At 33.5% G+C, this 25,329-nt stretch overlaps 1 protein-coding gene across 2 annotated transcripts in view; it reads left to right on the top strand.

Moving 5' to 3' along the window:
* The window catches only part of CDK13 (cyclin dependent kinase 13), a 134,813-nt gene that overhangs the window by 98,025 nt on the left and 11,459 nt on the right, over window positions 1-25,329 (top strand). For both annotated transcript variants that reach the window (XM_045193221.3, XM_053926096.1), the window contains exons 7-11: window positions 517-573; window positions 11,824-11,925; window positions 12,016-12,093; window positions 21,862-21,978; window positions 22,528-22,659. In XM_045193221.3, the coding sequence (XP_045049156.2) occupies window positions 517-573; window positions 11,824-11,925; window positions 12,016-12,093; window positions 21,862-21,978; window positions 22,528-22,659 (486 nt within the window). The remainder of the gene's footprint in view (window positions 1-516; window positions 574-11,823; window positions 11,926-12,015; window positions 12,094-21,861; window positions 21,979-22,527; window positions 22,660-25,329) is intronic.

The following is a 25,329-nucleotide window of genomic DNA, read 5'->3' on the forward strand; positions in this document are numbered from 1 at the left end:
TAATCCTGTTGTAATTGGAATTATTTGTTAGTTTAACTGAAGCATGCCTGGTCCTGACTTTGGTTAGTATAAAGTGTTGCATGCACCTAGCCCCTCTAAGAAAGGGAATATTAAACATAAATTTAAAACAATGTGATTTCTTTCTTGAACATTATTGACTTGATCAAGTAAGTTATCTTATTACTAAGTAGTAGAAATTACCTCATTTTGTTCTATTTTGTTTTGAAGTGTACTTTTCTAAATAGGAACTAAACAGTACTGAAATACAGTTTTACTAGTACTAATAAAAATAGTATCAGTATTATAGTAGCTAAAATTCTCTAAAGAAAAGGACTGATCTTTTTACCTTATCTTATCCTGAGTTTATCTACTTGTCTTTACCTGTAAGATCTTGGATAGTATGGCAATGTGGTCAAAGTTTTTATAAGTAAATTTTTGATTAGTTCTAGGAATAGAATATGAATGTGTATGACCAATTCAAAGAACTAATAACCTTTGTTCATTTTGTTTTACCAGAGGGCAGATAAAACTTGCAGATTTTGGACTTGCTCGATTGTATAGCTCAGAAGAAAGGTAAGAGTACTTTCCAATGAAAATTATAGATACTACAAACCAGTTTCAGAAGCTACAGTAAGAATACCTTATTGATAGTTTATATTTTTTTGAAAAGGGAAGTTAATTTTTAATGGTTAAATACACAGCATAAAAATATTTTATGCTGTAACTGGGTAGACTTTTAATTACAAAATTTTATACCTTAAAATTTTATATCTTAATTTAAAAATAATTGTGTTTTTAACACTTAGTAAGTATAATTTCTTTTAAAATGTGCCATTTTAAATGTAACTTAAATGAACTTAGGAATTGTTTTAGAAACTTATACTTGTTTCTAACTCAGATTAAGGCATTAAGACATTTGTAATTTTTGTATTTAGTGAAAAACCGTGGTATATGCTTTTTATATTACATATTTAACTTACAAACAGTTTTAATTATTTTGAACTTCCTTTGTAAAAATCATATTTATAGTTGTATTTGTTTGTTTTAAACTCTTTGGAACCGTTTATTTAAACAAACTTATAATGAAGTTAGTTCAGTTTATAACTTCTCTGTGTGGTGCTACTGTGGTTAAAGTTGGCATGTGTATCCTTCTTTGGTACTTTTGTGCCTGGTAGTAGTGAAATATGACTTCTTAGTACTAATATGGAATTGAGAAATATATTCGAAATAGTGGATTTTATGTCAATAAACTTGGAATTAACTGAGTTTAATAAAGTTCTCTGTTAACCCATTTCTTCCCTGTCAATTAGCATTATTTCCTTTTTTAAAAAATATATTTTATTTATTTATTTTTAGAGAGGGCAAGCGAGGGAGGAAGAGAGGGAGAAAACATCAGTGTGTGGTTGCCTCTTGCATACCCCCAGCTGGAGACCTGGCATGAAACCCAGGCATGTGTCCTGACTGGAAATTGAACTGGCCACCCTGTGGCTCGCAGGATGGCACTCAATCCACTGAGCCACACCAGCAAGGGAATATTTCTTTATTTTTAGATACACAGGGATGAGCAAAAGTAGTTCATACGAAAAATAATACAATAGTTAATAAACAATAATATAAAAATAAACTGTTTCGTGTACTCCCAAATGTAAATCTACTTTATTTTTTAAAGTATATTTTATTGATTATGCTATTACAGTTGTCCCATTTTACCCCTGTATTCCCCTCTGCCCTGCATACCCCTTCCCACCAGCATTTCCCCTCCTTAGTTTATGTCCATGGGTTGTACATATAAGAGTTTTGGCTTCTCCATTTTCTATACTATTCTTAATCTTCCCCTGTCTATTTGGTACCTACCATTTATGCTTCTAATTCCCTGTACCTTTTCCCCCCTTTCTTCCTCTCCCCCTCCTTGCTGATAACCTTCCCTGTGATCTCTACTTCTGTGATTCTGCTCCTGTTCTAGTTGTTTGCTTAGTTTGTAATTGTTTTTGTTATTTTTAGGTTCATTTGTTTATAGTTGTGAGTTTGTTGTCATTTTACTGTTCATAGTTTTTTGATCTTCTTTTTCTTAGATAAGTCTCTCTAACATTTCATGTAATAAGGGCTTGTGAAGATGAACTCCTTTAACTTGACCTTATCTCACAACCACTTTATCTGCCCTTCCATTCTAAATGATAGCTTTGCTGGACAGAGTAATCTTCGATGTAGGTTCTTGCCTTTCATGACTTTCAATACTTCTTTCCTGCCTCTTCTTGCCTGTAGGGTTTCTTTTGAGACATCAGCTGGTAAGTCTGATGGGAATTCCTCTGTAGGTAACTGTCTCCTTTTCTCTTGCTGTTTTTAAGATTCTTTCCTGGACTTCCTAGAAGTCTCTTTCCTTTGCCAGCTTGGGGAAGTTTTCCTTCATTATTTTTTCAAATAAGTTTTCAATTTCTTGCTCCTCCTCTTCTCCTCTGTCACCCCTTTGATTCGGGTGTTGGAGAGTTGAAAGTTGTCCCGGAGGTTCCTGAGCCTTTCCTCATTTTTTTGAATTCTTGTTTCTTCGTTCTGTTCCAGTTGAATGTTTATTTCTTCCTTCTGTTCCAAGTCGTTGATTTGAGTCCTGGTTTCCTTCCCTTCACTGTTGGTTCCCTATTTTTCTTACTTTGACTTTGCATAGCCTTCACTTCTTCCTCTATTTTGCGACCATACTCAACCAATTCTGTGAGCATCCTGACTACCAGTGTTTTGAACTCTGCATCTGATAGATTGGCTATCTCTTCATCACTTAGTTCTATTTTTGGAGTTTTGATATGTTCTTTCATTTGGGCCATATTTCTTTTTTCTCGCTGCACCCGATATATTGTAAGGGGTGGGGAGCCTTAGATACTCGCCAGGGTGGGGCAACCCACTTCACTGTGTTGTGGGGCTGTATGTGGGGGAGGGGTCAGAGAGGGAACAGTGCTACTTGTTCAGCTCTTGACCAGCTTTCAGTCACTTCCCCTGCTACCCACAAGCAAATTTTGCCCTTCTGGGGCTGGGTGAGTTTGTGTAGGTTCTAGCACTCTATAGGTATCTCCAGTGAACTCTCCTGTGAGGCTGGGAGTTTCCCCTGCCAGCACAACCCCCACAGATTTTTACAGGCAGTGATTTTGAGGCTTTCTTTTCCATGCTGGAACCCTGGGTTGCACAGTCTGTCTCTCCCCAGTTTTTCCCCCTGGTTTAACGACATATAAATGTGGGACCATCTGGTTTGCCAGCTGCCACCCTGCCCATCCTGGTTTACAAGCTACTGCCTCACCTACCCGGTCTTCTAGCTGCTGCCTTGCCATGGGTCCCCTCCACCCTGGCTGCCCATCTCTGCCCCTCCTACCAATGTGAATGAATTTTTCTTCTTTAACTCCTTGGTGGTTGGACTTCCATACAGTTTCATTTCCGGCAGTTCTGGTTGTTTTTTGTTTAGAAATTTGTTGTCCTTCTTTTGGTTGTGGGATGAGGCAAAGTGTCTATAAATCTACTTTAAATAAAGCTCTAGTTTATCCAGTTTCTTTTCCTCTCAGCTTATTTCTTTATTTTTAATATATATTTAATTCTGACATTCTTTTATATTGTATCTCTGTAATTTCTTTAGAGTAACCATATTTAATATAAAGAAATATTAGTTAATTGGCATTCTTAGAAATAGATATTTATTTTCACTGACTCTTTGCCAGTTTCAGGTTAGTTGAAAAAACACTCTTTTGTTTCAGTCTTTTAGAGTGGAAAAATCCATTTATTTTTTAATGTTGTAGTGTTCGTGCCATTCTTAAATTATTTTCATTTTTTTGTATTTATAGATTTTCAAATGGTGTGTTTTAGATCCATTTGAGTTCCATGAGTTCCATTTGAGTTCTTCAGAAACTGTGGTTTGGATGGGTTGTTGTGAATACAGCTACAATCCCCTCAACCTGAATTATCCAGCGCTTTTTTACTGTTGTTTTACCCACTACACTTGTAATTAATTGCTTTAAGAAAGTATTGTATGTTTGGTTTTTAAGTTTGAAATTGTTCTAGAGCTTAAAAGCTATAACCCTCATTTTGCACTTGAGAAAACTGAGATCCAGACGGGGTTGAGTGACTTTAAATATCAAAAAATATTTGTCGGCAGAGTCAAGGTCTCCAACTCCCAATTTCTTACTCTTTTTACGATATGTAATAGTGCCTCCTGGTAGAACTGAAAGAAAAAAAATGAATTGTTCCAGGTATGTATTTAATCCAACATTTCACTTGAAATATATCTTGAGTGACTAAATTTCAGTGCCTGTTCTTCAGGGGGAAATTTTACTTAATTAAGGATTCTATCTCCTTATCTGGTTAATTGAGATTTCACTGTAATTACATTATCCTTTCAGCATACAGTATGTGTCTGGCATACTTGAATATAAATCCACTTTTTTTGTTTTTATCTTAGCTTTTAGTAAATGGAGAACAGCTAAATTACCATTTTCCATCTCAGATTCCTTCCTTCTTCCTGTCCTCTCTTCCTTCCTTCCCTCCTTCCCTCCCTCCCTCCTTCCTTCTTTCCTTCCTTCCTTCCTTCCTTCTTTCCTTCCTTCCTCAAGAACATTTTTTCATTGCTTTTAGAGAGAGAGGAAGGGAGAGAGGAAATGAGAGAGAGAGAAACATCGATTCAAGAGAGAAAGCATCCATTAGTTGCTCCTGGACTGGGGATCAAAGGCACCCTGATCAGGGATCTAACCTGCAGCTGTTCGGTTATGGTGGCAATGCAACCAGCTGAGCCATACAGGCCAGGGTTACCTCAGATTCTTTTCATGCAGATATTTGTTCACATTGAAATAGATATATTCCAGAAAAACTAACTGAAGAGCCAAATTGTATCTATCAAACCTTTTAAAATGGAATGTTGGGTATACAATGAGTGTGGTATGCTCACTGAGCCATGGTCCTCATTGCCTTGCTGAATTGATATGGGAATTTTTAGCTCAGAGAAGTAAGAGATTAAAAACCTCCTAACTTTGTATTTTTACATAATACATACTGAAATTTTCTGCTTAATAAAATTTGTATGAAAAAAATTCGTTGTACCATTTTGTTTTATAAGTAAATATTCTATCCTGCAGGGGGTTATATAGTCTTATGAAGCTTTTCTTTTTCAGATTTGAATAATTTCAGTTTCTTTAAACTCTGTTAGAGAACTAGGCTTATTTTAATGGAATGACTTTAAAATGCATATATTGCTTGAGTAAAATTTAATAATATAACTGATTTCCAACATACTGAAACCTGCCTTTAACAGATTTTACTCTGTTATCCCAACTTTTCTAGATATTTCTTGAAATAAACATACAGCAAATGATTTTTCATTCATATTTCTTTGTTATTATAAGCAGAAAGGTAGGGCTTTGCCATAATACATACGAATTGAATGTTAAGTCATTGAAGTATTTTCTAAGTAATTAGCTATAGACAGAATAACTGAAGTGTTCAAGAAATTACTACAGAGTATATTTGTTTTAAAATAGAGATTTCATCTTACCACTCTAATATTATCAACCACATCTCTTATTCATTTGAATGTGGATATCTTTTGTTAATTTTGAGGAAAACTGGATGGAGTTAACAGCTGGTATGGAGGAGTTGAACATCGAGGGCATGTGACCAGTATGGACCTCCTCTGTCACGTGTACTACAACATAATGAATGAGAACTACTGGGTTTAAAAGTAGAAGGAAAATGATTCCTTTAAACTTCGAGTCATTTTCTCATTTTGAACATCTGTATTCATGCTTTGTCTCACTTGGCATTGGTAAATATAGATCTTGAGGACAGAGGGGGGTTTTTTGCCCCATTTCTTAAATTGGTTCACTTTTTCAGTAACTATTTTAAGTCTAACCTTTCTTGTGACTTTTTAGCCACAATGATAATGCCCTCTTTGGAGTTTTTATTTTACCAGGTTGCTCCACTGCTTTTCCAAATGATGGAGTATCTTTTTCTGTTTATCTGACTGTTCCATATAAAAAAGTATGTGCTTTCACTGTAAGTTGAAATTAATTTTATTTTCTAGAGATAACTTAGCACATTTACTTTTTTAATGAAAGGGATATGAAACCCTTAGGCCTAAATGGGGAATATTTGGCTCTAGTCCTCACACTGCTGTTTAATTAGTTGTGAAGAATTGGGCAAGTCACTTAATCTTTCCATACCTCATTATTTCCAGCTTTAAGATGAAGGATTTTAAATCACTAAAGTAATTGTTCGTAAAGGTAGTGAAAAACATCTTTCACGGTTCTAAAAATTAACTGTGATCCAAACATTTTGGAGTGTAATATCGCCATCTAGTGTTTTTTCATAAAATTGCCATTAAAAGAAAAACTGAATTACCTCAAAGGCTCTATATATGGGTGTAAATGGGGGGAGAGAGGTATTGCCTCTTTGATACTTGTCCAAGGTCTAGGTGAGTTTATATTCATGATAAAATTACCTCCTTAATGTGGTCTTATTACTTGTGTTCTTGCCTTTTCACTCAAACTGGAATTGGGACTATATCTTAAACTTTTGTATTTTCTATGCCCTAAAATTTAAAATACATTCAGAGTAACTGTGCTATTACTTTTTATCTGGCAAAAGGATATCCTGGTCTGGAGGACCCTCCTGGTATAGATTAGTTCAGGGAGTTTTGGGATTCTAGGGTAATACAAAGGATCTTCTGGGTGACCCTGGAAAATATTGGAACCATGGTAATATAAAAGATCACTCATAATCTGAATAACAACAAATAATGTGACTAAACAAGCCTTCAGAAATGGAAACCCCATTTAGTTCAATGATGTAACTGTAATTTAACAAGATTAAATTGTACTTCTTTGGCCCTGATAGAGTAGGTTACATTTTCATCATATAAAATGGGAAAGGTAATTTAATTTTTTAGGGTACAGTGTTACCACTCATGTAGGAGAAATCTCATCAATTCCCTTCATGTTGAAGACTTACATATCTGAATTTCAATCCTTGATCCTTTTTCTGATCTCTAAACTTTTGTGTTCACTGGACATAGATCTCCTCTTGGACGATTTAAGTACTTAAACATATTGCTACAAGACCTATCTTCACATCCCCTTGAAAAGTCTGTTTCTTTTCCTTTATTTCCCACTTTAGTTAAAGGTATTCAGTCATTCTCACATGTAGATATGTTGCATATAGACTGTTGCTAAGGAAATTTAATTGGTTTTCCTGTCTCTGGTCTTTTTCGTAATATTCATTTCCCCTGCCAGTCTTACCAACTACCATCCCCTGCCCCCAGATAATAGCATTGTTGAACTATTTGCACTTCCCTAAACAAGCTGAGCTCTTGACTACCTTTGTAAATCTACGTAAATCTACATAAGTTGTTTTCTTTTGTATGGAATTATACTTCCCATTACCTCAATTTGACAAATTTGTTTTTTTTTCTCTCCAGTGTGCAGTTTTTGCATTACCTCCTTTGAAAGCTTCTGTGAATCCCACAGATGACATTTGCATATCTTCCTTTCTTTACATGTCCAGAGTACATTATTTATTATTTTGTCATACTTAGAGTTTATTATTATAATTTGTATCTATATTGTCACCAGACTTTAAGTCTCTAAACAACTACAACCGTGATTGGTTGTCTGTTTGATCCAGCCATCTGTTAGTGCTTAGTGCATTGTTAGCTTAGAATTATAGTAAATATCTGTTATTTATAAAGAAAGGAAGAAACTTAACTAGCATTTGTGCTTGGTGCTTTATCACATACAGTTTCCTTTCACCAGAATTATTTTAAAGGAAAGCAGTCCTGTGAGGTGGGTGGTGTAGATACCATTATTCTTATACACATTTTATAGACAAAGAAATTAAGGTTTAGCAAACTTAAGTGTATTTCCAGGATCACACAGCAAGTGGCAGAGATAAAATAAGAATTAAACTTGGATCTTTTGGCAGAAAGGCTGTTTATTTTCATTATACTGGAGTGCTTCCCTGGTTAGACTCTGGTTCTAACCTTAATTACCTAAAAAGTGTCTCAACAAGTGGAGAGCTCGAGGGGCCTCTGAAGTTTGCTTTGGAGATAGATGGCAGTTTGTTAAGAGTTCTTTTGTAGCAAATAGTCTGCTGAATTTTACTCTCTGTTCTCTTGCCTTTCAAATACGATATTTTACTTTTGCCAAATGATGTATGCTTATTTAATGTTCAGCAGGTTAGCAAGTGTGTGATATTTTCATTTCTAAATCTCCCTTAAGGTTTATTAAATGTCTAGTAAGTTTTATAAATGAGAAATATTTTGATAACATCAAATATTTAAAATTACCTGAGATTTCACATGAAAGTTTTATAAATAAAAGTCTAATGACGTTACATTTTAATATTTTGTTAGTCACATTAAAGTAGATGGTTCAAAATGAAAAGGAACTGTTTTTCATTTTTAGGTATTAGTTCCAAAACTATTCCCAAGAAATTGTTTCTGCTTTCTTTAAAAAAATATAACAAAAAACTGATAATGAGATTTACAGATGAAGATACTTAGTAGAAATTGAAATTTACACTATATAATGTTGAGACCATTATTTCTTGATTTTTACAAAGTTTAGTGTTTAGCCATCCAAGAGTAACAGCTTATTGGTATTCCTGGGGTTTTTTCCTAATTTAATGGAAGAGGGATTTTGTGTGTGTGTGTTGGTTTTATTAGGTGATGAAATTTATTTCTTGTAATTTAACTTTAATTATGAGAATAAATTTTGGTGGTTCATTTTCTATTTTTTAGGTTTTCCTTTTTAAAGTATATTATTTGCCCCGTAATACCTAAGAACATGACCATATATTTTCATTCCTGTCTCTTTTTTCAATATGAATGAATTTTTGTGTGTGTGTGTGGAGAGATTGAGTAGACATCTCTCAAGAATGTAATTAAAAAAAAAAAACCCATGAGAGAAAAAAAGAAAGCATTGTACATGTGATAACACATCCATTTGCGTTTTCTTTTTTAGATCTAAACAGGATCATATTTAGAATGTTGACAGTGGGTAGCCAACCTAGTAGACCAAGTTTAAATGTTCATTTCTGAGAGATTCTAGATTTTCATTTATTTTTCAGATTTTGAATGATATACTTTCACATTACAATAGTATGATAGTTTTCTGGGATTTAAGTATCCTCGTTTCAAAACATAGTTTCAGTGCCTTTTACTTTTTGTCTTTACGTTTGTAAACACAGCATCCTAATCCTAACATGGAATATTTTCTTGATAATACTATGAATATTTTTTAAAATATTTTATTTATTTACTTTTAGAGAGAGGGAAAGGGACAGGGAGAACATTGATATGCAAGAGACACATCAATTGGTTGCCTCTCACACACCCCCAACTGGGGACCTGGCCCACAACCCACGTGTGTGCTCTTGACTGGAATCATTCGAGTACCCGTGGGTTTCCACATCCAACCCACTGAGCCACACTAATCAGGGCTATAAGCAATTATTAACTGGGTGATTCAGTTGGCTTTATTTTCTGCTACCTCTGCCTACCTTGGAATTTACTTTTATGATTAATTCCTTTTATCTGCATACTTTCTTGATATGTGTTGTTTCTTTTATTGTTACCTGATTGCTGTGAGAAACATTGGTTGCCTCCCATATGTGCCCTGACTGGGGATCAAATCCAAAATCTAGGTATGTGCCCTGACTGATAACCAAACCACAACCTTACGGTTTACAGGACAATGCTCCAACCTACTGAGCCACACTGGCCAGGGCACTTTCTCAATGTTTGCTTCTATCTCATTAAACACTAAGATAGAAAGTGATACATGGCACCTATTTTGCAAAATTTTGGAATACATCAACAAAAGCTTCTTCTTGGCTTGAATAAAACAATTTCATATCTCTTGTCACTGTTAACGTTTAAAAGTTTATTACAAACTAGTTCAAAAAGCTTATTTAAAGTATGTGTTCTAAATGTTGCCTAAAACTTGATGCTCTTATGTATAATATAAAGTAATAATCGTATTTAAATATTCCTTTTTCAGTAGAATTTAGTAACCTTAATTTGTGTAATTTCTCCACACAGTTCAACATGCTTCTTTAAAAAAATTGATAAACATTTTTTAAACATAAAAAGATTTTTAAGTTAACTTTTTACAGATTTATATTAATTTAAATATTTTCTCGAGACTGTAGATATCTGGTTACACTTGAGTAACAAGATCATGGGCTTCGTGTGCTTATAAACACTTGAGTTGTTTTAGAAAACTAGTCATCATAATTCTCACAGACTTTATTCTTTCAACCAGCTAGCTAATTCATGTATGCCACCTACAGTTTTACGGCCTTATATACATTAATGTGTCTGCCCTATGCCCCACATTGTTCTGGACTTTTTGGGGGGGGGGTTCACAATAAAGAATGGTCTCTGAGTTTTTTTGACTTTCGGGAAAGGTAGAAAATATAAAATACAGTGTTTAATACCATGGTTAGTATGATAGAAATTTAGGGATGTGAAAATAAATATATTATAAATAGAGATTAGACTTTATGGAGAAGGTTGTTAAAAGAGTTGTAGGATTTAAATGAGAAAAATAGGGAAGAAATTTCAAACTTAAAGGGAATTAGGCATAAAGAGGTGAACATATTTTTAAAGAAAGATTAAGTCCCCTTAATTAGAGTAGCTAGAGTTTAAAAGATCTTATTATATGAAGATGAGTGATGCTGGTAAAAAAACAAAAGCCACTAAGAAAAGTACTTGAATAATGTTAGAAAAATCTAATGCTAATTTGTTCTTGAAAATATATATTTTATACTATGCCTATTTTCACAATTTATACCAAGGACACTTACTTTTTTCTTGTCTTTGGCACTGTTACTGTAGTTCTGTATGTGGGAATCTGGGGATTGATGGCTTATAGTACAAGTGTTCAAATTACTTGGAGAAATTTGGTTGGGTGGGGGCAGAGTAGACAGGCTGCTGAGGCCTTACGCTATCTGGGACTTCAGACCTATAGTTGGCAAGAGGGAATTGCTTTATAAATTATAAGCTCCTTTTCCTTATTCCCAGAACTGGTCCAGATCTAAGCCTCCCTCAAGTGGAATACAGCCTACTGGGAAATTTCCTATGATACGGCTTTGACATCCTTGTTATTTGGAGGATATCCAGAAGTATATATCCTAAACACCATCAGTGGAAGAACTACCTCTAACTTCTTAAGACTTTGATTATTTATGTAAATCAGTGGAACATGATCATTCTCTGAGGATTGAAAACATTTGCCAGAGAATTTGTACTATGTGGTTCTTTGCAGCATAGACCTCAAATACTACAACCTACATTTCTGTGCTTTCTATTCACATACTAAAGTAGATTGCAATCAATGAGAGATTGCCAAAGATATGCCCAGTTGAGAACTTTGATAAGGTGGTTCCAATTTGAACTATGTCTTTACTGCATATTAGTAATTTGCCAAATTGGGTCAAAATCAACTTCCTTTAAATCACTTAATCTCTTTAGAAGTTATTATGGAGAGGAAAAGCAGTATTGAACAGTTGAATTGATAGACCTTTCTTTGACCAGATAACAGAAAAACCCGCCAACTACTTTTTATTTTTACACATTAAGGGAATTTTTCAGTTAATCGTGTTGCTCTCAGATGTATTTTATGATCATATGTTAGATGTTATGGCATGTCTGAATTTAGTAGGCATATGAAAGTAGTTTTTTTTAGTCAGGATTTTAGGGGTACTTTGATGAGTCATAACAATATTTCCTAAGAGAGTATCTCTATTCAACCAGATACTAACTCTAAAGAGTTGGTTTCTTTCTTTTCTTTTTTTTTTTTTAAGTCGGCCATATACTAACAAGGTCATCACTTTATGGTATCGTCCACCTGAACTGCTATTGGGAGAGGAACGATATACGCCAGCTATTGATGTATGGAGCTGTGGGTAAGATAGGCTTACTGACTAGTTTAATTTATTTGAAACTTTTCTTAGTGAAGTAAAATCATTAATTTGATAATGATGGTTTTTTTTTAGATGTATCCTTGGTGAACTCTTCACTAAAAAACCTATATTTCAAGCAAATCAGGAACTCGCACAACTAGAATTAATAAGGTACGTTTAAGGTTGTCATATTTGCTGTGTGGGGGTGGTTGTACTCTATAGGAAATTTAAAATCTTTCAGACTGTTTTCAGGAAAGAGAATAGCACGGTTTTCTCTTCAAGGCTCTAATGATTGCCGGATGGAGGAGAAACATTAGAATGCAGGCACTTGGAATACTTGCTCTTGTAAAATTAAGGATCTTAAAGTCCTTAAGTCTTTTGTGATTAAGTCAAAGGGCTTTAGTTCAAAAAGATAAGACTGAGAAAAGATCTTATTATATGGAGAAAATGGATGGTAATTTTTTAAGTATGACAGGATGGAAGAATTCATGTTTGGGAATATTGTAAAGAAATATTCTATTTCCTATACATTTGTGCATACATGTTTATATGTATCTATATATGTATGTACACACAGCAGAATATGGACATCTATCCACTAGCATAGGTCTTCATTATTTGGAGCCTGTCACAGGACCTAGATTATAAGGAATTATTATACACAGTCACCTTTTCCTTTATCTAATGTTTTAAAATAAATTAATTTTTTAGAAGAGCTATTTTCATATATGAGTATAATAATGTTAATTTACAGCTTGTAAGATTTCCATGAATGTTTGAAAATATGAATGAAAACTTTTTGAAAGGATATTGGTATGAGACACAGATACCAATATACTATAAATTTTCTCTTCAACGGACTCATTGGATTAATAGATGTTTTCCATTCCTTTTGTAAATAGTACTAGCTTAGATAACATGGCAAGCTGAATTTTTCTAGCTAGTGGGCTACTACTCTCTAGTAACTCTAATAATTATAAGTTACAAAGAAAAGTCATAAAAATTTAGAAGGCACTCAGATTGTTTTAAATCCTTGATGATGTGTTACGGGTGTGGTTTGTACAAGAAAGGTAATGCAGAATCTCATTCAGTGAATCCTCTGTTCCAGAGAAGGTTGTTGCTGTATGCCAGGATATTGGAGAATAAATGTCCATTTATAAATTTTTAGTTACAATAAAATCTTTAAATTATGTATCTTTGTATCTTTTTTTTTTTTTAAGTGATTTCCTCTAACCATTTTTTCAGTTTGCCTATTGCTTCTCCTGAGAGTATTGGATGCTAGGGCATCTATTAATAATAAGTTCACATCTATTTACATAAACACAATGCAAGCACTGTTCTAAGAACTTCATCTGAATTGGCCTCAGTTAATCTCTATAACAATCCTATGTCTTATTTTTAAAGTTAAGAAAATGGGACCTTATAGAAGTAAAGAATTTGTCCAGGGTCAAACAATTAGTATGGTGACAACATTGAAATGTAAATATATACAGTTTTACCTTAGTATCTAAACTTTTAACCAATTCTCAGTACTACGTAGGAAATAAACCTTTCTGCAACTTTTTAAAAAGTCAGTATGACGCAAACACCCAATTGATAAAGTTTCTACAGAATATTAGTCCAAAATTCTAAAGGAGAGATTAGTCAATAGTATTCAGCTTTTCATTAGAAAATTAACTTGCAGAAAGTCAAGTAAAGTTTATCTCAAGAATACAAGGATGTTTCAGTTTTAGGAATTCTATTCTTGTAACTTCATTTTAATAGAAGTAAAATGTTTATCTTGATAGGTGTTATCTCTCTCTTTTCCTCCTCCTCCGTTGTTGTTGTTGAGAGAGACTCTCTCTCTTTTCCTCTCCTCCGTTGTTGTTGTTGAGAGAGTCTCTCTCTTTTCCTCCTCCTCCGTTGTTGTTGTTGAGAGAGATCTCTCTCTTTTTCCTCCTCCTCCGTTGTTGTTGTTGAGAGAGATCTCTCTCTTTTCCTCCTCCTCCGTTGTTGTTGTTGAGAGAGATCTCTCTCTTTTCCTCCTCCTCCGTTGTTGTTGTTGAGAGAGAGATCTCTCTCAACAACAACAACGGAGGAGGAGGAAAAGAGAGAGATCTCTCTCTCAACAACAACAACGGAGGAGGAGGAAAAGAGAGAGGTTGGGTAAAGTGATAAGGGTTAAGAAAATCTCTGTGTGTGTATACACAAAAATGAACTACTATATATTATATACTAAAAACAATATATACTAAAAACAATAGCTGTACAAAATATTAACCAATAATAGTTAGAAACATAGTGGGTCGAAAAGGTGCTTTTTAACCACCACTGTATATACCCCAAGAATATTGAAAACTATAATGTCCCACTTAAAATTGTAAAGAAGATTTGAATAACTATTAGAGAGGTGTATCTTGTCTTCAGCTAGAAAGCCTTAACTGTTTTTATAGATGGTAATTCATCCTATATCATTATAGTTCTGATGAGAATTTTAGAAGACAGTTTTTGAAATAATGATTGATTTTAATGTTCATCCTGGAGTGATAAATATGAAAATAACCAAGAAACTTCTTAAACAGATGGAAAATTTGGCATATCGTGTTAAAACAAAATTATAGTAACTAATAAAGCCATTTTGTACTTGCACAAAATACATAAATAAATCAGTGGAGTTATATAAGAAGTTCAGAAATAAAGCAAGTTTTTATGGACCTTAGATTTTAAGAAGAAGACATTTCAAGTCAGGGATTAAAATGATTGCTGGTTGTGTGCCAGTTGTACCCTCAGTGCCTAGTAACTGGCACACAACTTTTTATACTTTCTAGTTGGAGACAGACAAAACAAACAATAAAATCTCAGGTGGTTATAAGTGTTAAAAGGATAAAAAAAATGATAGGAGGTAGTGTTGTAGATAGTAGGGAATGTCTCCCATAAGGTATCATTTGAGCAGAAATCTGAAAGAAATGAGAGAATAGCAAGGTAAAAAAAATCCTGAGGTATGAGTGTACTTGAGTTATTTTATGAGCATGTTAACTCTGAATCATATAGAAAAAGAAAGAAAGCTCTGTCCATCTACTTATTGGGTTGGCCAAAAAGTCCATTTAGGTTTTTTCTGTAAAATAAAAGACACATTTTTCATTTTCACCAATAACTTCATTGATTTGGGTATTTTGAGCTATCTCCCACTATTGGCTTCTAGTGGGCCACAGCCAGTGGTGCTGCTAAAATTTTCCAATGTATAAGACAGCCCCATAGCAAAGAATTAGTTGGCCAAAATGTCAATAGTACCAAGAAACTTCGCAAACCGCTTTTGATATGTTCAATCAGTCACAGCACCTTCTCCATTCACTGCACAAATCTTTTGTATTTCAGCTGCATTTTTACCTTTCTTGAAATAATAAAGCATAATACACCAAAAATGTTGTGTATCTTCTTCCCTCTTCAATATTAAAATGGCTGCACAAAAATTGACCAATTTTGATAAGTTTTTTTTTAATGAATGCTGATACGACAGCTGTCGATAATACAATCTAACAAAATTGTTTTGAATGAAGTTAAAGACAACTGAACACTACTAGAGCCATCCTATGGAAAAAAGTAAATGAACTTTTTTGGCCAACCCAATAAAAAGGAAATGGTAGATCTAGAAATATTGACATGGAAAAGCAACACAATTGCATGAAAAGAACAGTTTTCTAGGAGGTTATATTTGATTTGATCCCATTTAGGTAAAACAAATACATCAAGAGTCTGGAATTGTTTATCTCAATGTGGACCTGTTTTACTTTCTAGTTTATATATTTCAGAATATTTTTGTTTTGTTGGTAAGATATCAAACATTAAAACAGAAAGCGATGCTACAACTTTGATTCTATAGCGTTATTTTTAAAACATGAAGAAAAAACGGAAGTTTCTGGTAAAAGAAACTAGTCTCCCTGATTTGAAGGAGGCAGCAGAGTATATTGAAAAGGGGTGGGCTTTGGAAACTTACGGACCTCGGTTCTAATGACCTCTCAGCTACTTCCTGCTCTTGTGACTGACGGTAAGTTCTGTAATGTTCTAAGTTTGTTTCTTCACAAGTAAAACAGGCATAATAATATGCTTAGTATTGAAAGAAATAAATGTAAGTTTCCTAATACATACTTCTCCCTCTCATCTTATTTACAGTAATGTTGGGATATTTATCCCATCTAAAAGAAAGCCTCAGGAATGATGAGGTCTAGAATTTGTATTGCAAAAAATACATGTAAAGTGATCAACAGTGAGAATACTAATCAGAATATGTCTTCAAGAGCTTTATACCACTACAGTAGTCAAGTAACCTGTATTTTGCCTTGTTCCAGAAAGTATCTTACGCAGATTACAAGAGTTTTTGTGATAGTAGAGCATGACTTAAAAAGTGATGGCAAAAGAGAATGAAAAACAAAAGTGAGGACAAAATGGAAGGAATGAGGGGAAAACTTTTCACATGAGTCAGCACTTTTTAACTCTAGGACTTACAGCAGCCTGTAAAAGAGCCTGAATAGAAGACATTTATAGTCAGGATGAAAAGAATCCTCCTCCTCTCTGTCCAACCTTCCCCACTACCCCCCACCACTCTTCCTCCAAAAGCCTCAGGCCTAGATTGTGACACAGGTGAAATTTAAAAAATTTCAAAGGCACGGGTTTTGGTTTTTTCAGTATATAGGAAAAGAAGGAAAATTCCTATATTTTAAAAAATGAATCATAAGTCAATAGCATAAAATCATAAATCAATAGCAAAAAATTCTGTAGACTTGTGCTTGTTAATTGTTTTGGTCTCAGAACTTCTCTACATTTTTAAAAATTATGAAAGATCTAGGAGCTTTAGTTTATGTTGGTTGTATCTGCTGATAGTTATTAGAAATTAAAACTGAGAAATCAAAAATATTTTTAATTCATTTAAAAATAATATGTAAAAATGGCATCTAAAATTGTAAAAAATATTTTCAAAATGTAAATAAATCTTGGTGAAATCAGTACCATTTTTATATTTTTACAAATCTTTTCATGTTTGCCTTAATAGAGTATACCTGGGATCCTTGTGTGTGTGATCCAGTTGTCACTAGTCTTTTCAGATAATTCTGCATATTCATTTTTGAAATTGCACTAAATGAATGGTAATCTTTTACAGGTTAGATACAGTGTGTAGTCTGAAACCAAACCAAATATTTTATCCTGTAATACATTAAAAATCCATTCGTCTCTCTTGTACTCTGAATGGATCTTTTACAAATATGATGATTTTATAAATTATGTATATTGGTCATTTTGAAAATATTGTATCACTGAATTGAGCATCTCTTCGAAATGTAACATTTCATTATATTACTTGTCATCACCACTAATCTCATCAGAAAAGCCTTTAGGTATTTATTGTGAAGCTGTCAGTTTCATGGTGTCGATAATAAGTTTTCTGGTATTTTGATTTTCTCCTAAAAGCTTGAATTGTATGATTGACAACAAATATTGCTGTCGTCTTCCTTGAAGTAACAAACTGACCTTGATCATATTTGAGAAAATGTCTACAGATACCCAAGTCTGAATGACCATAGTTTGATAGTTCTTGCAGGTAAAAAAGATGTTTCATGAATAAAGAAGCTACTTCAGCTTGCAACTCAAATAATTGTATAGATGCTTCTCAAGAAAGCTATCAGACCTGTTGTGCAGTAAAAGTACTTTATAAGTATTTTCTGTTTCATCACTGAGACTGTTAAAAAGATAGATAGTCAAGTGTTAGTCTTTAATAACTTTTTTTTTCATTACTGCTTCAGTAAATACATTCTTAGGTGAAACTGGCTTCCTCCCTGCCCTGAGATTGTGTGGTATTGCAGAGTACTTACTACTGTTGTTGGTGTCACTGCCTTGAATCCTGCTAAGGTGCTGTTAGTTTTACCCACCATTAGCCTTGCACCATCAGTATAAAGTCAACACATTGAAAAAGGCAATAATATCTTAGTAATACCTTTAGCCTGCCAGACCTTTGCAAGGTCTAGGGAACACCCAAGAGTCTTTGGACCCCAATTTTGAACACTGCTTCTGTATAACAGTATCATATGAGTATTGATTCAGAACAAATTAACAAGTAGAATATAGCATTATACTAAAATAATAGTACTTTTAATAAGCCCAGATGGTATTTCTTGTTTGAATGTCAGGATGATTAAGTATTAGGAAATCTCTTAATACAATCCATGACATAGTAGCCTAGGGAAGAAAATGCAGATAATGATTAAGTCAAGTTTCTAAAAATCAAACTGATAAAAGTTAGGTATCCTTTAAATATTTAAAAGCCACAGAAGTAAAACCCATAGTGAAAAGGAATAAATGAATGCTTCCTAAACAGGACATGTATGTGAACTTGTATGTGTCTGTAAATATCTTTATTATGTATTGTGTATTTCAAACCAAAGTCATCGTATTTCCCAGTGGTAAACTAATGAAAGTACTCCCATTAAAAAGAATTCATCCGTAACAAGCCCTGGCTGGTGTAGCTCAGTGCATTGAGTGTGGGCTGCGAACCAAAGGGTCGCCTGTTCAATTCTCAGTCAGGGCACATACCAGGGTTGCAGGCCAGGTGCCCAGTGGAGGCCACGTGAGAGGCAACCACACATTGATGTTTCTCTCCTTCTCTTTCTCCCTTCCTTCCCCTCTCTCTAAAAGTAAATAAATAAAATCTTAATAAAAATACATTTAAAAAAATCAATGACAAAACAAAATTATCCAATATTGTATAGTGCATCGTTATCATTCTAACATTGTTTAGAAATTGCTATATAATGTAACATACCATAGTGATAAAGAGGTATCATTAGAAAAAGTAGATGAATTCTTATTGTAGCTAATATAATTATAAACCTGGAAAACCTCAAAGAAACAGCTACTAAAACTGTTAGGAATTATAGGATCTCACATGGCCATTTAAAATTTTGTATGTCAAGTTTTAAGCTTTTCCTATAACAAAACTTTTCTAGTTAGTACTTAGGAAATACAGTAAGGGTAACAACACATTGGAAAAAGTAAAAAATAAAACCCTTAAGAAATATAAAGATCTAATTGAAATAATATATATAAAAATGAAGGAAATATAAAATTTTTTCTGAGATAGAAATATTAAACTTTGTAAGAATAGCTGTCCTTTCTGAATAAATCTATAAATTCACAGCAGCAGTTGAATCCCAATAGAATTCTCCTACTTTTTGAGTGTGGTAGTATTGATTCTACATTTTATCTGTAAGGAATTCTGAGAAGAGTAATTAGAGGAATGGGTAGATAGAGGGGGTTTGTCCTCTCAGCATCATAAAAAAATATAAAGCTACCATATAGTATTGATACCAGAATATTAAAATCAGTAGGTCAGAGTAGATTCCCAAAATAGACATCAGCTGTTTGGGGTTTAGCATATGATGCATTTTAAGACATCTGCAGTAAATGATTTTGGGAGAGCTTGTTGGCCATCCGACACAAATGTTGCTAATATACAGTTATCAATTCCTGTCTGCTTCCCTAGTTTCTGGTAACTTTCCATGCCTCTCAGTATGTGTGTTCCATCCTGTATGCTGCTACCAGTTAAATAACTTTAGTACTTAGATGTTTTCCCACAACACATATAATAAAATAATTAAAACTCTTTAGCTAAGAGATAATGAAACCAATTATAATGGGCCAGATGATGAGTATAACTTTTAACTCCCCAAAACTGAACCAGTAGTAGCCTACTGTTGACCAGAAGCCTTACTGATAACAGAAGCAGTCTGTACATATTTTATCTATATTATATACTGTATTCTTACAATAAAATAAGCTAGAGGAAAGATGTTATTAACAAAATCATAAGATAAAACACATTTACAGTATTTATTGAAAAAATCTGTATAAATGGACTCATGCAGTTCAAACTTGTGTTGTTTATGGATCAACTTTAGTTAGGCAAGCTGCCTCTTAAAGATAACATTGCATGGCCCCTTTTTATCTTCCAGATAAACCTATCTGAGCTCTAAATTCCTCCTATACTGATTTCTTTATTCCTTATCCCAAATGTTTATACTTGGCTAATTCCATGCCTTTGCCTTTGCACTTTTCTTTGCCAGTAACATATTTCTCTTACTCCTTTTCCCACTTGTCTATTAAGGGACATGGTTCCCAAACTATAATTTGGTAAGAGAAACATACATGTAAACAACTAAAATATAAAACAAGATGAAACAGTGTCAAAAGAAACAAGTAGCATTCAAAGAGTGACCATACTGATTAGCATTGGAGATACAGAAGACTTCTATGAATGGAATACTTTTGATCTGAATCTTGAGAAATGAAAAGGATTCAGGTAGCATCTAGGGAGAAGGAATATGAGTATGGATATGAAGGCATAGTTGGTCTTTGGGGAGAGGTGAATTGGGAGGTAAGACTAACAAAGGCAGTTTGGGATCAGATCATAAATAGCCATGTTCCTATTTGGCCTTCTTTCCTAAGAAAACCACTGTACTTTTGAGGAGGTTGTAAAAATTGGGTTGTAAGGAAGAAAAGATTGGGAATGGATAAAGAAGAAGGTTTTTGATACCTTTTTAAAGCTTGGGCTTCTAAAAATTCTAAACTATAGTATAATAGTTCCCTCTTGTCCACTGTTTCGACTTCAGTTATCTGCGATCTGAAATATTAAATGTAACATTCCAGAAATAAACCATAAGTTTTAAATTGCACACTGTTCCTAGTAGTATGATGAAATCTTACGTGATCCCACTCCTTCCCACCTGTGTCCACGCTGTGTAAGGGTGAGTACAGTACAACAGATATTTTGAGAGAGACCACATTTATGTAACTTATATAACAGAATATTATAATTTTTCTATTTGATTATTATAGTTGTTAATCTATACTGTGCCCAGTTTATACATTAAACTTTATCATAGATAGGTATGTATGTATAGGAAAAAAACACATAGCATACATAGGGTTTGGTACTATCTATGGTTTCAGGCATCCACTGAGGATCCTAGAACATATGCCCCATAGATAAGGGGGATTACTGTATATTGAAACAAAAAGAACAGTTTGGGTGACATACAGCTTAAAAAATGTGAGAGGTTGTCTGAGCATTCTAGAGCTCAGCTAAAAAATGGCAGTTTTAATTGTCAAATGCTTTCATACACATTGCTGCATGCATTTATATTTATAAAGTATTTTTACTTTTAGTCACTGATGCGTGGACTTTTAAAGATCAGCTGATCACTTTATATACATTGTACATTTATCCTTGGGTTTCAGTATACTCAAGTTAAGCATATTTAACCCATTTTTTTATCTACACATTACCAAAATCAGTTTTTTAACTCTTTACCAACTAGAGTTACCTATTTGTTATAGCAGTTCTTCTATAAATTGTCATCACAAGGACTTATTAATACAAAAATAATAAGAGTTTTTGAGATATAACCTGAGTAAAGCATTAAAAATTTCTAAGTACCTTGTAATCTAGCACAATTTTAAAGATTTTGTGTGATTCAAAAGTGTTACTTTTAGGGTCTTCCTGTTGACAGAATTCAGCAGTCTTTACAATACACTTACCTTCCTGAGTGTAGGACATTTGTTTCTGGTATGATTGCAAACTTCAGTATATTCATGATGAGAGGTAGTGACAGGTACCTAAAAAAAGAGAAAGACGTAAACTAAACTCTAGCTTCTTAATTTATTGGCATAAAACTTATTTTGGTTCAAAACATCAGCATATTTTGAGTGTTCCCTTTGTTTTAAGATTTAATTTTGTAAATAAGGTTTTCTTTCTAGGAACTAGAATGTTTGGAGTATTAGAATATCTACTGAGAGTAAATTTAATGAAAATGTCTATATTATATCAGGACTCAAAGAGTTGATGTTTTGTAAAGCAGTTGTATTATTTTGTGTATGTAGTTTATATTGATGAACTTCTTTTTATGTGTTTAGCCGTATATGTGGGAGTCCATGTCCTGCAGTGTGGCCTGATGTAATCAAACTGCCGTATTTCAACACCATGAAACCAAAGAAGCAGTATCGTCGAAAGTTAAGAGAAGAATTTGTTTTGTAAGAAGGGGATGCTTAAACACCCATATTGCACTGCATTTTTCTTTTTGTTACTTTTTGTGAATTCTAAATGTTGCTGTATCCTCTGTTGACTCAGAGTAGACCTATCACAATTCTTCTATGTCATTTTATTTTGAGTTTCCCTTTCTACATGCAAATTACCATTTCACTACCATACAGCATCAGTGGTTTGGTTTTCTATGTTAAATTAGGTGCTTACAGGAAAGAACGTTAATAGTATATTAAATTTTAATGAAACATTTTTCAGGTTACTTGAGCTCAGGTTTTTATTTTGTTGTTGGAAACTATTCTGTTCAATTCTTAATTTAGTTACAACAGTTAACTGCCCATAAAGTAATAAAGTGTATTATTTTTGTCAAAATTTAGAATAATCGTTACAAAAATATTTTTTCAAAGGAAAATTAGAATTTACTGGATTAAAGTATTGTAAACATGTTATAAAATGCTAATTACTTGAAATAAGTTTCTAAAGAAACATTAAACTTGTTTCAAAGAACATGTGTGACTTTCGTATTCCTCTCATGTCAGTATTCCTGCAGCTGCACTAGACTTATTTGATTATATGCTCGCCTTGGATCCCAGTAAGCGCTGCACTGCAGAACAAGCTCTTCAGTGTGAGTTCCTACGGGATGTGGAACCCTCAAAAATGCCTCCACCAGAGTAAGTGACTTTTTTTTATTATTAGATCCCATGTATAAAGAATCTGGACAGTTTTAATAACATCTGTATATAACTATCAGAGCTTTTCCATTATTAAGTCAAAAGAAATAAAAGAAACAGAATAACAGTAAAACACATAATTTGCACATCTACAATGCAGAACCTTGCTTAATGTTCAGCTAATCATAGGACTAGCAAATGTAGCCTTCCTCTAGCTAATTTTATTAATGTATTTTAACTCTTTAAGAAAATATTACTGCTGCAGCTTATTACTGTAGTGCCCATACTACTGCTTATACTACTATTTGGTATTGCTAAAATTTTGAGTGCTAAAGTTAAACATTTTCTGTGTTACTTTACTCTTTATAGTCCTCTCAGGTGGATGTTATTGTTATCATCACCATTTTACAGAGGAGGAAGCAGGCTCAAAGAGGTTAAAAAACTTGCCCAAGAATACAAATACAGTAACAGGTGGCGAAGCCAGCTCTCAGATTCAAGTTAGTCCAATAAGAGAAAGAAGTTATGAAATATTCCATGGCAAACTATATAATAGAAAATTTTTATCATTGGATAGAAGAATATTAGTATCAAAAGCCTTTATGGAGTAAGTTTATTATCCGGTGGCGGGAGTATGGAATGCATAGAGTTGGGGAGTCAGAACAGCTGGATTCTTGAAATTTTACTCTCTTGCAGCTCCTGTAATTTCTCTAGTATTAGATTTGGGGAAAGGAGAGGAGACAAAGCAGTTCGTTTGGTTCTTCTTGGTAGGATCTAGAGACTTTGTAGGGATTTTCTTAATTTTAAAATGATGATGAGCATCATAAAAGCAAGCCTATCCCTATAATAAAAATATTTTCATGTAATACAGTTTACATTTTATAAATGAACAAACATGGGCTTTGGAGTTCAGATCTTGACTCTTCCACTTATCACTTAGATTGGGCTTCCTGTATTTCTGAGGCCATCATATTCAGCTTCATTAAGTTTTTGCTGTTTATGAATAGCTTTTGTGGGATGACTTGAAAGGCATTAAGGACATATCATCTCACATGTTGAGGGAACTGAATTATTCATTGTTGAGTTGTTTCATTTAAAAAAATTTTAATTATTTTTTTGCTTATCAGTAGATATCAGCAGTCTTGAAACTTTGGCTCTGGTATCCCTTCAAAGAATTTTTTTCAAATTCGGGTTTGAAAAATTGTCTAATTTACATTAAAATAGAAAAATAATACAGTGAACATTCATATATCCTTCATGTAGATTCAACAGTTATTAATATTTGCACACGGACACATTTGATTTATCACTCTATATAAACTTTTTCTGAACTGTTTAAATGTTATACTGTAGAAGTGACACTTCATTTATAAATGATTCACATGTATCTATAAGAACTAGGACTTAATTTTATATAATTATAGTACCATTATAAAACATAACAAATTTAACATTGCAATACCTAATAGTCATATTTCTCCCATTTTTCCTATAGTCAAATTATAGCTACATCACACATGAATATAGTGCCTGTGTCTGAGCACTTACATAAATTAACATATATTACCTCTACCCCATAAGGTATTGTTATCTCATTTTTAAAGACAATGTGACTGGGGCACAGAGGTCATTACCTGCCTAATGAGACACAGCAAATAAGCGGCTGTGCCAATATTTGAACCTTCAGAAAAGTACATAAAAATTTATTCATCTAAGAAAACAATCCTGCTATATCTGTGAGTCAGTATCACTAACCTATCCTGTTTTAGCTGTTTGTTGGATAATGTTTATCTTTCCTGGAGATGAATTTTAAAATCATCCATATCGAATACCTTACCTTTAAATTACCTTTTAGTGGATTTTTTTTTGCTTTACTTTCATGGGACTCTTTCTTTCACAAGTTCTACCCATTCCCTGAACATTGGAATGGAGGAAGTGAAATCACTCCAGTTACTGCAGTACTGCAGTATATCTGAATTCAGAATATTCCAACAGAGGCTAAGGCTACACATCTTAAAATACGCACACACAAAGGCACATATGCAAAGGGAGAGAGGGAGAGAGAAGAAAGGAAAGGCTTTGGCGGGATTATGATGCCTTATAGCTTCCCAATATCAATATTTCAAATTGTCCCTTTGTTTGTTACTCCAGGAGGTTTTTACACGCTGAGGCAATGCACCATAGTAAGATGGCTGAGAGGTATGCCTTCATTTTGTTTTTGGACCTCAGGTGCATAGACTTGGTTTAATCATAATCCTTGTGTCACTCATCATTGGTCCATGCATGGCTCTCTTTTTTTTCTTTTAGTTACATGATTCAATTAGTTATTTCAAATGGTATTGATAAGCAGCCATGAGCCTACCAAATAAAAGCTAGAATCTTAAAAATAACCTACTTTAATCACATCATACCCTCTCCTCCCTTCCCCCAGTCCTATCCCATGACATGTATCCCCTTGCCTTCCTCCACCTGAGGTAACCATCATCCCTGTTTTCTTCTGTATATACTTTTGTTGCCATCTATATGTACTCATAACAATTTATATTTTTAAATTTTAGTTGTTTTTAATTTTATAAGGGTTGTCATGCTGTTTATAATTTTTGGGGAATGACCTTGCTTTACTTAATATTATATTACATTGCTAACAGTCAACCATATTGTTGCATATGCCTT

This window comes from Desmodus rotundus, chromosome 6 (genome assembly GCF_022682495.2).
Source record: "Desmodus rotundus isolate HL8 chromosome 6, HLdesRot8A.1, whole genome shotgun sequence".
Classification (NCBI taxonomy): Eukaryota; Metazoa; Chordata; class Mammalia; order Chiroptera; family Phyllostomidae; genus Desmodus; species Desmodus rotundus.